Raw genomic sequence first — 15,320 nt, forward strand, 5'->3', positions numbered from 1 at the left:
GAAACCACCAACCGATTTATGTTAGACCACCATTGAAAATCTAGAAAACTTAACCCTATACTAACAATTATCATGTCCTCACTAGTGACTAGCTGCGAGAGGCAATTTTCGAAGTTCTATTGAGACACCGTGCAGTGGAGTCCAACAGTGTCGGATGTGAGGCAGTTACTCATCGAAGATAATGGAAGATGGTAAAGTTTTAATAAAAGCAAACGATAATTTAAGCATTTAAAAAGCTATTCAGACTTTCTGTTAACACTCTTTTAATCATTTAAAATACTAACACAACTTTTACTATACTTTAAATTATTTGTAATTTAAGCTTCAAATCTTATGTCATTGATTTTTGTTAACTCTTTGAAACAGACTTTGGAATAATTTGAACATATAAAAGTGTTAAAATCCTATTACAGAGGTAATGAGCAGTTGATTGCTCACTTCTACAAACTTCCTTAAAGGGCACACTTTGGAAAGGACTTTATGCTGATGATTTTGAACTGTTCTTTTGAATAAAACTCACTGAACCTAACAAGTTCTCCATTGGTTTATTTTTAGGATATAAGTAGTTACCGTACATAACAACGGAAGACAATTCTGATATATTACTTGAACGTTAGTGTTCTTGATGTGTTTGAAGTGATTACGAGTTCACCTAATCTGAGAACGGAACAAAGACTCTGTAACACAATGACAGATAAGCTAGCTATTCCGACGCGTCCCAGCCCAGCTAACTAGAGAGAGAAGTTCAAGTTCGGAAGAGGGAAATATATTCTACAAGCAGCCAGAAGCACGAACAATCACAACAAGTCTAGTCGAAAATACACTCACTTATTTATTGGTTTGTACACCCATTTTCGATTAATAATCAGAATAAACCATATATATGAAAAATAATTCATACAAGAATGTGGCATGTTAGACAGAATAAAATGTTATAGGGGAAAACAAAACAAATACTATACTGAGTGGTCATCGAATTGAATTAAACGGAATTAACGTTGAACAAAAATCACAATGAGTAAATCAATCTAATTTTGACTTTTCATCCCGTCATAACATTTCTAGAGATTGATTCTAATGTATGAAAACATTAAATATGTTGATTTTTCAGGTTAATAAGTGGGCACTGAATAAAGTTTTAGATACTATAGGTATTAAGAACCAAATTTTAGAAACTTTTGATTAGGACGATGTAATAATAGAAGGTCCATATATTGACAAAATTTGATTTTCTAAAGTCGTAGCTGTTTACAGTACGAACGAAAAACGTGAGATAGGTTTGCAACTTTAATAAGATGCTACTGAAGTAACTTAGACGAATCCTCTTAGATTTAGTAAAGTCAGACTATGACTGACAGTTGAATCTATGACGCGTGTTTTATCCAATTTGGGATTAGTCAGCTGTATGTACGTCCATCACTGTTAGTGTTCTCACTGAGACTCACACCTAATACCTTTCACTCCAGACGCCAACTCAGGTTCCACTGCTAGCCACAATTCAACTTTACCAGAATTTCCGAATAAATGCCAATGCCAAAGCAATTTTCTCAAGATGGAAATATGCCAAGACAGTAATCATTTGCAGTCCCTAACATCAACAGCGAAAAATGCAAACTTACAAATGAAACCTCTTAGATGTTATAATCGAATAAAGTAGAGTGGTTAGGAATAAGTCTCACAAATATATTGAAAATACGCTTGATAATTAAATGAGTCACCTATCTACATTGGCTGTCCGTTTACTAATGAATACTAAACTCCCATACCCATGCACATTTTGTGTACAGTCAGCTAATTGTATTTATCACTTATCAGATTGCTAGTATTACTGGTTGTCTGAAGACAGCTATTATTTTTATTGTCATTATTATCACCACTATTGATAGCTCTTGTTTTCATTATGTAAAAGTGTATAAGGTTATGTTCTAGCTCATGATGTAAGTACTAATCTATATCTGTTATTACAAACAACTTAGCAACTAACTATTCCTCTCGGGTTCTGTTTGTTTGCTAGCTGACTCATTCTCATTTACATAGGTTAAGATATAATTCTAATAATAGTTAAAACCAATACGGTCGATTACTTTTTTCTACATTGTAAAGAAACAATATCAGTTACCTAATTCAATATATATGGAATCAAAATGTATCGGCAATTTCCGAAATCTATCACTTGTCAATAATAATATATAAGGAACTCTGGTGTCGTAAAACCTAAGATTCTTCATGCTGAAGTTAATTCGAAATTAGATAAACGTAGTCTATGATTGGGAAATAATATTTAGAAATATATATTTTCAAAATTTAAGTCAAATGGAAACGAATACTAAGTCTAATATCTTATTATGTTCTACAACTAACTCATTTCTTAAATATGGTTTTATGATTCAGATCCTTGCAAATTCGCTTTTCAAAACATTTGAATAGTTGACACATTTTGTCAATCCTGATGAACATTTAAACTGTTAGAAAGGAATGTCCATATAACTCAACAAATGGGTAACATTTTTTTTATTGTAACAGCTTAATCTCGATACTGGTTATATTGATACCTTGCGTTACTGATTAATTAACACCTAGTACTATCCAGTTCATTTTTTTCAAACTTAATTATTAATCAACGTAACTAAAAACCTATAAAACTCAGTGTGCTCAGACATAGCATTTGATTTACATTCGACGTATAATAAAACATCTGTATTCTTTTCTTTCTTATATCGAGTCATATCAGTCTTTGTTCAGTTTTAATACGGACATAGATAAAAGACCATGACACACTAAACTGATAAACATTCTGATTAAAAGGGATATCTACATTAATGGTTAAATTTATGTACCTCCAAACTACAAATATATGTTCTACAAATATTTACTGACAGTAAATTTTATTCCTCCTAGACGATCTCACCTTTTTTTATGATTCATTAATGTTAATTAAATTGGTGAATAAATTCAGTGTTGGATGAGCTAATATGTCAGTAATAAACAACTAAACACTGTTGATAGATCTTTTAACTTGATATTATATTTCGTTTAATTTGTTATGCTGGATATAGTTTATTAACTTCATTGAAATGTGAAGTCAGGAAATTTTTTGTCTAACTGTATAACACATGAAGCTTGATCACTATGGAATTTGACCAATTACCAATTAAATACTCTTAGAAGCGCACACCTTAACCAGTCTTATTAGGAGAAATTAATTTTATTATTTTAGACAACCGTTCAACTAGAAACATTACAGTATTTAGGATGAAAAACTATTTTATTAACTTCATTAGGCTACTTACCAGTAGTTTAACCTATAGCTATATATTTTGTCTCTTCTAGTAATGAGGAAAATTGAAGTATTCAAAGAAATTAATTGGAATATTTGTAGATAGTATAGATTTTTGGGAATTAAAGTTGATGAAAAGTGAAGTATTTTCACCAAGTCGATAAAAATAGAAGTTTCAAACTTTTAAGTAGTTAGAGTGAGTAAAGACGGCTGACTCAAAAACTGTATTGATCCTGAAAATCAAGGTTTAGCAGCTAATTCAAACTGCTCAAATATCTATTTAGATGACATTACTTGACGAAGGTTTTTCAAAGTCCATTCTTTAAGGTGTGATTCAATTTACTCAACTTTCATCGTTGTTTGCTAATAATCTTGGTAAATGTACTGAAAAAATACTAGCTGATTTATTATGAATGTGACGCTGAAATGACAAAGTGGTTATCAACATTTTTGGGACTTAGCGGTAACTACCGATTTAGATGGTTTGCTAACTTTAGTTCTGTGATGTAATGATATAATGAAGAACCTAACAAGTTTATCATAGAATGGTACTGTAATACATAATTCACTGAACTGAAGACAATCCTATTGTTTTGCTTTTATACTACTTATGAAGCCAGCACTAAACAGGTTAAATGATCACTGTAGTTGACAGATTAAGCATAGTTCACGAGCTCTTCTCTTGAACTCTTCTGAAGCTATTGAAATCCACATTTATAAACTTAACCTTTTCATTCAAAAGTAGTGTATTCAACTCGTCTGTCTGTCTTGTCTACCTATATATAAGCAGGCTACGACCGAACTTTGTTTCACCTCATACTTTAGTGGAACATTTTATAATTCCTTCCACTTTTTGGATTCTTGCGTGATTTAAATATTCGCCCCTTGATTCTTACGCAACTGTTATTAAGCTGACTAATTATTAGAATATTTTGTCAACGCACTTGTCAAATATTGTGTAGTCTGATAAACATGTGTTTTCGATTGTTACAAATAATTGCTTTACTTATTACAATTGCCACATTCCTCTTCTAACAAATTGATCAGTCATTTAACATTATTTTCATAATTGTTTGTGAAATTATAGTACTTTTATATGGACGATTACTCAGTTATTATTGGTTAATTGTAGATCATATACGTGGTGTAGAGCCATGATGAAGAACCAAGTGAAACAGGTATTTCTCCGCTCTTTTTTACATTAAAACTTATTTACTCTTTATTTAAATACATAAACATTGGTACAAGGAGGCACCAAACAGATAGGCGCCAAATAAATCATTCGATTTATGTGAGGGTTGAGATACTGCCTTGGTGCCCGAACCGGAGCACGTGGTTTTCTTGGGAGGTCACACTGCGAGACTTTGACCCAAAGGTCTGACCCACAAGGCAGTGGAGCAACGTAAGGAGATGCAGTCCCATGGTAGCCGGTGACCAACAATTGGTTCATACGCTATTTGTTTCCTTAGAATCCTGGAGCCTATGTACACCATTGGTTTGGAATCAGGGTTTTCCAACTCCCCTAGGTGGATCCTCAGTATCCACCAACCCGGTTAAGGTGCCGACCATTCGCTTTTCGTCCTCTCAATTTCGCAAACAACACCCATAGTGCGAGAATGTAGTGAGCAGGATTTCCCTGGCAGTGGTTGTATGCACGTGGTCATGTGGGAGCATTTCGAGTAGGAGAGATGACTCTACCCTCTCGGTCGTATCAGGGCATTTGGGAGCGAAATCTTCTTTTTGATTATTCTACCTTAGGTAGTTACACTCAGCTTGACATATCACGTCTAAGCTTAACAACCCACCTATGTTGGTGAACAGGCATTTTTCAAGAGCCAGTTTGAATACTTTATTATAAAATCGTTTTGATGTATCAATGGACAGTAACATTTTACGTTTAGTTTGTTTTAATGATTAGAGAAAAATATCACTTATTCTGTATCAATCCACATACCTTCCTACGTATTTGTATTAAATTAACTTCATTATCATACAAAGGACCCCAATAACATTCTCAAAATAACAATATTTTTTAATTACCAGAAAAAATTGATTTGGCACCACAAAATAGTAGTACTTAAAGATACCTGTTGGCTTTATTTTCATGTATAAGAGAGTATTCTTTATTGCTTTGAGTGTATATTTAGTATAATAAAGTTCAGAGAAAACAAAATTTGCAGGTTCAAAACTAAATGTATCTTGATCTAATTTAGTGCTCTAGTTCAAAATAACGCACAAAATGTTTGTATTGCCTAGAACTAACGTTTTAACCAGATAGCTAAATTTAATAAACAAAACGTCTATTTTTAAATTTACGTACCATATGTGACAAACTTAGAATTGTTTTGAAAAACCTTACCATGAACAAGTTTGAAGGTTTACAATTAAATCTCTTTTCTCTGAACAAAATCATTGCTGAGGAGTCCTGTGATAAGACGAACCGAACACCCAGTGCTTCAAAGTTTTCAGTTGTGGTACAGCTAAAACTATAAAAATTCTATTTAGGTTGCATCACATTATCTTCCGAAAGTATTACCCTTCAATGTTTTGTTTACAAATAAGACATATTTGAATAAACTATGAAGTAATAGAAAGTTTGCATGAGCAGAATCACATTTTGATCTAGTCGGGTGTTGAAAAATACACAGCTGTAAAAGTAGGGGAAAAACAAACAGTAACCAGATTATGGTTCATTACTTCATACACGGGTTCGAGGAATGGTGATTCCAGTTGTAGAAGGAATCGCACTTCTAATTCAAGATTCATGAAAATATGTTTAAATAGTATGTTAGAATACCAAGGTTGGTGTCATTTTAAATCAATTTCTGTAATAATAATGTAATCAGTTCTTATTTTGTTTTGAAGCACTTATTTGTTTGGACATTCATCATTTTCGTCTCCGATAATCCTCTTTTTAGTTTGCTGTGACAAGTTATTCTCTTAATAAATTAAACCAGTACGTAATTGTGGTAGATTTTAGTTTGATTTGGTTATTTCTAGCCGAAAAAAAACAAAATGTTTAGCACATTTTTTGTGATTTTTACAAACATTTTTTAGAATTAATTCAAACTAATAACGTTATAAACTATGTCTAACGATTCTTAAATTCACCTAAAACATATGAAAATTCAAATGTATCTTCATAAACAAATAAAGAAACAATAATTAAATGGTAAGGTAAAATGATGCATGTTAGTTCAAAGAGGTAAGTAACTTAAATTGTTTCGAGGAAATCAAAATTTAGTTACAATTCAAATTAACCGGGACCATGAAGCATTTCATAAGTAGGTAAATCAGTAAATTCAATTCAGGGGAATTTAAACTAAGAAATATATCTTATAAATCACAAACGTCAAATTTCGGACTAAAATTTAAACCGTATGTAGCTTCTTGAGCTCCCTCCGATTCAACAACTGACGGTTAATGTCTGTTTCCCAAAACATTTCTTTTGGTAGAGTTGTCATTAATAATAGTATCTGAAGGTACATTAACTGAATGTAAAAAGAAATTTTCTTTCGTCTCAGCTGCTTCACCGAAGTTAACTTCAGATGACAAAATGAATGGATTTTGAGGACAATGTAGAGAAGAGTTGAGTAAAGCAGTTGTAGCTGCATAAGTTTCATCGTCCTCATACGTAGTTGTTAAGTGCTCATGTCTACTAGGACAATCCTGCAAAACTGTTCCCATTGGATTCATTAATTCAAATTCTTCAATGTTGTCAATATATTGAATGTTTGGATGTAATGCAGGTTCCATCGTAAACGACTGAATGTGAGGTTTGTCATTAATCACCAAACGAGAATCTATATCTCTAGAAAAATAAGGGTTTGTTGAGAAAGCACAAGATTCTGACAGAAAAACAGTTGGATTTCCAGCTTTACTGCAGCCTTGATGAACCTATAAAACATTGAGAAATGCTTCTTCAGTTGTTTGAAAGACTAAGAACTGTAAGGATTTGCCGATAATTACTAAAATATCTATATGACTTGTGTGGTTACGGAATTATATTATACGCGGTATTATGAGCTGAAAGAACTATTATATCATAAACACTTTAGGAACAAATGTAGATTTATTCTCGCTAATAATCAATTCTAATAGTATAACAATTCTTTAGAAATGGGATGTAACTAAGGTTTTTAAACGTTGTTACTGAAAGACAAAAGTCACCAAAATAGGTCCTGAATTATATTTTAAAAGAACAACGGAAGTTTGTAACGTAACCTTGTGCTTATAAATACTATAATGTTTGCTTGATATTTGTAAGCCTCTAAATACCCGCATGAATTTTTCGGTTCCTGCTACACTTTCTTTTGGTTCAAAGAATACTATTTCATCCGCTGGTGACCAATTATCTCTTAACACTTTACAATAAAAATCTTGAAATAACAAGGAAACGTGAGACAGAAGTGCTCTAAAAAAGATTAGACGGACATTTTAAACAGGTTTTGGTGGTGGATATCATTGTAATCCTATTGGGTACTCGTCAGCTTCCGACCACCAGTAAACTCTGCTTTAATGTTTTTGTCTTAACGGCAATTTTGAAGCGATCCGTACGGACTGCATATACTCCAGAACGGCTGACCGACTGCAGTCCTAAATATCAATAAGAAGATTCAAACGACCAATACAAATGTCTTCGAACTGATTTTTATGTAAACAGAATAATAACAATGACTGCTTAAGTGGAACGAAGTAATGTTAAACTTGAAACAACATTGGTATCTCGAATATAAAAACTATACCTTAAGCCATAAAACAAAGGCAATTAACAAGATCAATAATACTGAATACTTGATTGAGCCTTTTAAAAGTAAAACTGTACTAAATGAGAGGATTTCAATCCTCTACAAACACCAATAACGTTAAGATAATATGGGAACTAAAACTAGCTTATAGATACAAATCAGTGGTTCCAAAAACTCTAATTTGACCCACTGTGTGAACTGAATAATTACCTGCAAAAACTTTTAAGTCGGCCTCACGATAAAATCAAATGTGTTCACCAAGGTTACTAATTACTTTTAATCAACTTACATCCTGTATATTGAGGTGAGATGATTCTGACTGATACTTTGAAATGTCCGTCAAATCACAGTCTTTTGAAAAACTCAATGGGCAGTTTTTAGACCTATAGTTAGGTTGGCTGTAAAAAAACGGCAAATCTGTAGCACTTTCAAAATGAAACTCCCTAGTTATTGCGGGAAGGCATTCGCTGGGTTTTACGTTACCAAATCCATGGCCTTCATTGTACAAAGAATATTTTTGATCACATTCAACAGCTTCAGATCCGTATCCAGTGTCTAAATAATGCATCGGTTGGTGCAACTGAGAATCGCAACTTAAACTTTGATGAAATTCAGAATGATTTGTATCTATCGCTTGAAAGACCTCGGATTGTGTACAAGACAATAAAGTGATTAAATCTGGATTGTAGTTATGTTTATAGATTTCCAGAAGTGGATTATTGGGTAAATCGTTTGCAATTTGTAGCTAAAATGGCAAACGTGAAAAACCTTATTGGTATAAAGATATTTGACGTGCTTGAAAACATCAGGTTAAATCTATCATAATTATAGAGGAAAAGCATAACCTATAAATTGAGTGAATCTGTTTTAACTTTTCTCCGTTGTACTATTTAAACTTGGATTAGTTTTAATTTGGTTGTTTATTCTCTAAAGAAGTGACTTACACTAAGTCACGAAACGTAAGAAAATCTAATTTTCTACTCATTGGGATATTACAAATATATTATTTATTTATTTCTCCGATAAGTTTAACTTTATTATCTCATGAAAAAGACAGAGATAGTCACTAAGGAAACCTGTAAGCATAGTCGAGAAAACTCACATTATGTTCAGAAACCATCTCAGGTGATGACTATTTTCCTTATAAACAACCCAAACAGTTTTTGCCTACTGATCGATATCAGTATTTCCAGATGTGGTATTAGCTTGCAGTTGCTATACAGCAAGCCTCCGACTCTAGACACATTTTGTGGCCTCACCTTTCATCACAACTTAACACAAGAGTCGCTAGTATATTAATCAGATCATACCTTTTTGAAACCCTGAAGATGTAGGACTCATACTGTAACCGATAGCCATTACAATAGTAACGTAGAAAAAATTAGTTGTTCAAATTTTATTTCTACTCGCAAATAGACAAGTTGTTAGTATCTTCAGATTCTTTCAGTCACCTGAAAATCTTATTTTGTAGGCGTCTGACAAACGTTATGATGGCTTCATTAAAAAGAGGTTAGTGTATTGGGGAGTATGGTCACATTTTGAAAAAAAGTCAATCTGAACTTTACTGTGCCTGACTTTCTCGGTTGTCTCGAAACATGTATAATTTATGTTCATCAACAATACTCTATATCTCTGGAGTAAAGAAATGTTAATAAAGATAAGCAAACTGTCAACTTTATCACCCGTACTTAATTTGACAATAATTACTTACAACAACCCTTAAAAACATTGAGATTTAAATCAAAATGGTAGGGAAAAGTCATTGACGTTTTTATTAATTTTGTGACTACCAATGCATACGGAACCCAATCTACTAGGCAAGAGTACATATAAGAATACTGAGACGTACCTTGGCAGAAATATGCTGTCAATATGAACTAACCTCTAGTATCACATAAAAAGTTACAAATACAAATAAAGCTTGGTGTTTTTACCCAAATTCCTAACGAACTACTTCATCACTCATTATTACAAAGAAATATTTGATCACCTCGTAATGCAACAGACAATTTGGAGATAACGCGAATTTCATCCCCAATACGTAAATTATTATTTTCTGTATATATTGCGTGAGGACAGTTTGGACACAAAACATTAATTCATACTTCCCTTATCTGTGTTGACTTCCTTATTGTTTTGAACGTCAAACATAATTTCTAGATCTAAAATCAATGTAACTACTAAGTATTATGTGCTAAGTCAAATCCTATTTCATGATTAATGGCACCAACCAAAAGATAAAAAATCAGAAAGCAGAGCAGAGTGTCAACTTTTGTGCAAAGTTCAGTATTGACTTTAAGTGCTCATCAGTAAATAAAACAAACCCCGGTAAGCGATTCAAGTATTTGTATCAAGCATCTTCCAAACTCTTCAATGACGATCTTCTCCTGAATAAACAGAGGGAAATTTTTGTATTTGGCTTCTTTGAGTTGAACTAAGATGCAACTACATGCAGCTTCAACAACTTCAAGTGTAAAGAGCCTTGAAGACAAGCTTTAAAGTATAAGCTATTTAAATTATATGATTTACATTAAATTTTTGTAGAAATGACCACATGGCAGGTTCAACATAGATGGATGTGAAGCCTGGTCAAAAACCTGGTTAATTTGTGGTAACTCAATTTGATTATTTTTATTGTACACTGGATCTTGAATGACCATGCAAGTTGATCTAGAAGAAATAAGAAAACACGATGAGAAAGTCCTACCTGATACTCGAATGAGGTTTTTCTTTGATGGAATGAACAGGCGGTAATTGTAAATGCCGTTGAATTCGATCTTCAACGTTTCGACATCCTTGACACCGGCACATATTCGAACATCTGACTTTTGCCTGTTATCATAAACGAATAAATGGTGACAGAAAAACCTCATAACAGTCGCAATAATTTTTCAAACATTGAGACTTCTTGCACGTACATCCTTTAGAATAGCTACGTTCTTCATCAGCTAATGTAAGTCATCTAATGAAGCAACCATACCGGTCTTTGAGTGAAATGCAGACGGATTTCTCCCCAAAGTACGTTTGAAGGCTTTTTTACGGTCTTCTTCGTGTGATTGGTTGTTCATACAGTTTATACAGTTACAGTTATCACAATAGCTTCCTCGAGCAAAACATTCACAGTAAAGTTTAAGACAGTGAGACCTAACACAGTTACACGGTTTGAGATTAGATGAAGGGAATGTAGGAAATGAAAATATTTCGTTTTTAGTTTCTATTTCAGTAACGCCTGTTTGAGTAGAACAAATAAAGCCGTTTAACTTATTTTTTAAGAAGCCCTACGTAAGAACGAGTTATACATGTTATGTGATATTACTTTTTCAGACTGTATGTCACCAAATGCTTCACAAAAGATAAGCTTGTCATCTAGAGGCATTTTTTGTCCCATGGACATTGAAATGTTATGGATGTGCGAAATCAAAGATAGACAAGGAAAGGAGCGCCTAGAACAATCAATAAAACAAAATCCGTAAACAGTTTCAGTTTGGGAAGGACAAGAGGCTTGATGGCCTATGTTAGTACTGGCAATGATGGTCTCTCAGGTGGTCCAACTTTCTTTTAAAATAGTCGACGGATGGAGCTCCAATCACGCGCTGAGGTAATGAAGTCCACGCGCTGATGATTCGATGGGAAAGTCGATAGTCAGCTGACAAACAATTTGTTTTGGGCTTGTGAACTGTTTTGGAGTGTCCTCGTAAATTCTCTGTTTTGGAAGACAAGAAAAATGAGGGCGTATCAGGTGCAAATTTATCACTAAGCAATTCGAAAACTGTAATCAAGTCGCCTCTAGTTCTGCGATATGACAACGGGTAAAGGTTCAGCTTGGCCAGTCGAGCATCATACGGAAGCCTCGCTATTCCGGGAATCAGCTTAGTTGCTGTTCTCTGAACCTTTTCCAGAAGCTCACTGTCTTTTTTTAAGCAGGGGATAGCGCTTGTATGCAGTTCTCAAGTTTAAGACGTACGAACACTGAATACAAAGTCAAAAAAGTTCTAGCGTCGACATGACTAAAAGCCCTACGTATTGACCATAAGGTTTGAAAACATTTGGCGGCTGTTGCACGGCAGTGTGCAGTAGTCTTTAGGTCTTGGCTAACGATGACTCCTAAGTCATTATATGTCTGGACGACAGGTAGCTCAGTGTTATTCATCGTGTATGTATCTGTACCTTGATGACCGATATACATCACAACACACGTGGGAGTGTTTGTCGGCAACTGCCAGGTTTGAGACCATTCAGATAACTTCTTCAGGTCATTTTGGAGTTCTAAGCTATCACCCGTACATCGTATCGTTCTCCATATCTTGACATCGTCAGCATATAGTAAGACCGATGATGATAGGAGACGAGGAAGGTCATTTACATACAAGAGGAATAGCACTGGCCCCAAAGATGTACCCTGGGGCACCTCACTGAGCACAGTTTCCCAGCTAGATAACTTTGAGTTCACTCGTACTCTTTGTTGGCGCCCAACTAAGAAGTCTTTTATCCACATCAATAGATTACCTCCAATTCCGACATTTCTTAACTTATATAACAGCCGGTTGTGCGGAACTTTGTCAAAAGCTTTGCTGAAATCAATGAAGGCTGCGTCTTCAGGTGACTTTTGGTCCTTAAGAGCGCGCCAGCTTTCGCGAGCCACTAATAAATTAGTGAGACGAGAGTAACCTATTCTGAAACGAAAGTATCAATAACCGTTGTCTCGAAAACGAGCTCATGTAAACATATGCGTGGTGATTGCAACAGTAATGCAATACAATGTTGTGAAAAACCAACAAATAACTTTTGAAATGATGGATAATATGTTCATGGTGTTCGTAACATAGAAAACTACAAAACAATGAACTCGCCACTTTATCTCCATGATGGAAATCAATTAATTACTCAACCCAGGTCACATGAGTTGACGTTCGCGACATGAATGCAACAAAGAGAATCAACTTCCGCTCGATTCAATAATAGCAGCTGAAATTAAATCTGAAACCAAACCGAGAAAAGAGAGGACAAAAAGTGTCATCTTAAACGGCTTAAAGTGATGACGGAAGTAACACACAACCCTCCACTAGGGTATGGATCTAGTTGGTTGTCAAAATATAACGGCGGGAAAATGTGGTATACAGCCAGTTGATAAATGTGCTTGACATAATAAAAACCACCTCTATTTCTGTGTGTTTCATGTAGTCTCTATATTCGTCAAAACTGCTAAAAGTGAATGCCATGGTTAATGTAATTATAGAAGATTTAGTTTTCGTGGCAGAAAGTTTTGTTAAAGCGTTTTCCATATTGGATTACCACCTTAAATATGATAATGACATGGATTGAAGAGGGATCGTCTCTTTATCATTATCAACTACAATCTAGTTTTGTCCATAGGTTTGTTGTTTTTAGAGTCTCAAGTTAGATTATGTAGTAGTTACACGGAGTTGAAATTAATATTCGAAGTTGCAACTTCAAGAACTGTCAAAACCACACTCCAATAGTCACATACGGAAAGGTATCAGAGTCAAATGGTAACCTGTGAGCGTAATCTAAATTATTACACATGAAATTCTCTCAGAATCACTAATGCTCTTGAATAGTGCTTATTTCAACAAACTGTTTTGGTAATAGGTGGATTTATGATGTATTTCGACATTTATCTTTACTACTAGAATAATAGACCCAACTCCGAAATTGCTATGATCTGACTATCTAACCATAGGATCTTACGTGGAAATCGGACCATAGCCTATACTGACTCGTCCCTCCGTGACAATCAGTAACAGGACGTCTAGCACGTCTGAAGAACGTATTTGAGAATACGCTTTGGTTTCTAGTGACTAACTTTAATCACAAGAACACGATTTGTTTAGTGAAAACAATTATTACTATAACCAATTGTACCAGTGACTGTTTTAATGTGCTTTTTGTTTAACTGTGCTAAGAAAACATCCATTGTACTCACTTCGATTGTGACCTCGCGCGAATCCGGTTACGCTCAGTAACCAAGCTTGTATCCTGGCCCGATCTCGGTATTCTTTCGGTACCACGAGATCGCCAGCAAATATATCTCGACTTGGTCCATTAACTGCCTTCTGATATTTGGCTTCCGGGGGATTTTCGGGATATCCTGACACATGTTCTTTTGTAGTGGTGTTCATAGTCAACCGGGACTCGACACCACGCCACAAATTAACTAATATCATCTCCGCATGCCCTCTGTGAACAGGTTTATGTACCATATCTTAAATTGCTAGATAGTTAAAAGTTAAATTAAGTCCCCATCTAATCTTAAACAACTAGATTCAAATTGTACGCAACATCCTTAACTAAATGTAACATGTGATATTTTTGGACAAGATAATTGTAACGTGGCTTAGAACTGCAAAATTATGCATACATACCGTGAATGTTACGACATAACATCCAAATTGCGCTAAAAATCTTCCATATGCTTTTTCCATCACTGGACTGTTGAAATGATTCGAATGATATATTATATATGGTTCACCAATGTAAATAGTTTGTGTCGATGATTAGGGTGTGATAAGTAGGAGTACTTGAATTATTGTAAGAACCAGGAATCCCTAAAATAGTGCAATTGCGACCAAAAAGAACAAGGTGAGCACAAACGAACGTACTGTATTTGGAATTCAAAATCAAGCACAAATCGAGTACAAAAGAGTCATTAGTTCATGTAAACACCACACAAGGTCTATTCGGATTGCATGGGAATGGCTTTGCCTCTTAGCTTATATCGACGTCATTCTGTGTGATTATTGCCTAACGTGGATTACCTTCGCAGTATCCCAGTCTTGCGACAACCCAAATGACCGCACATAACAAACATGGTTTTGTTGGAGAAGTGAATTAGTTAGAACAGACTGTCGGTACATAGCGTGATTACACTTTTATGAGCCATTTCATGACACGCAACTGATTATTCATCCTAGAGTTCATGATGTCTGGTAGATTTTTTAACTGTCTGTCATAGAACAGGGATTCAGCATTGGATTCCCAACCTTATTAAGAGAGTGGGCCAGAAATTATATAGGATGATCATAAAAAAGAAGAGTCTATGACAAACTATTTCGAGGCATTTTCGCCGCAGCAGCCTCTTGTAAACGAAGAACTAGATCCTAATACAAAGTCAACAAACCGTCTGTGGACTTTGATCAAGACGATATACTTAAGGCTCTTAGGACCTTAGACGCGAAAAAGTCAACAGGATAGATGAACTTCACCCCAAAATCGTGAGACGAAATTCACAATATATTGCATCCCCACCAACTGTGATATTTAATGTCACTTGACCA

General features: G+C 34.6%; 1 protein-coding gene across 1 annotated transcript; it reads right to left on the minus strand.

Moving 5' to 3' along the window:
* Positions 1–6,293: 6,293 nt before the first annotated feature.
* On the minus strand, positions 6,294–11,491 carry LIN54_4 (Protein lin-54). The gene is made up of 8 exons (XM_051218685.1): positions 11,342–11,491; positions 11,006–11,303; positions 10,894–10,964; positions 10,733–10,857; positions 10,555–10,695; positions 10,350–10,518; positions 8,315–8,770; positions 6,294–7,174 (listed from the first exon to the last, which is right to left on the minus strand). Exons 1-8 carry the CDS (start codon positions 11,417–11,419, stop codon positions 6,698–6,700), a joined length of 1,815 nt encoding a protein of 604 aa, XP_051070653.1. The 5' UTR covers positions 11,420–11,491; the 3' UTR covers positions 6,294–6,697.
* Positions 11,492–15,320: the final 3,829 nt, after the last annotated feature.

Source organism: Schistosoma haematobium, chromosome ZW (genome assembly GCF_000699445.3).
Source record: "Schistosoma haematobium chromosome ZW, whole genome shotgun sequence".
In the NCBI taxonomy this organism is placed as follows: Eukaryota; Metazoa; Platyhelminthes; class Trematoda; order Strigeidida; family Schistosomatidae; genus Schistosoma; species Schistosoma haematobium.

Coding starts and splice junctions, on each gene's coding strand:
- LIN54_4 (XM_051218685.1), bottom strand. CDS start 11,419: ATGTCCATGGGACAAAAAATGCCTCTAGATGACAAGCTTATCTTTTGT. Junction 10,858..10,893: donor ATTATTGCGACTGTTATGAG/GTTTTTCTGTCA, acceptor TTATGATAACAG/GCAAAAGTCAGATGTTCGAA. Junction 8,771..10,349: donor TACTTGAATCGCTTACCGGG/GTTTGTTTTATT, acceptor TTGCCATTTTAG/CTACAAATTGCAAACGATTT.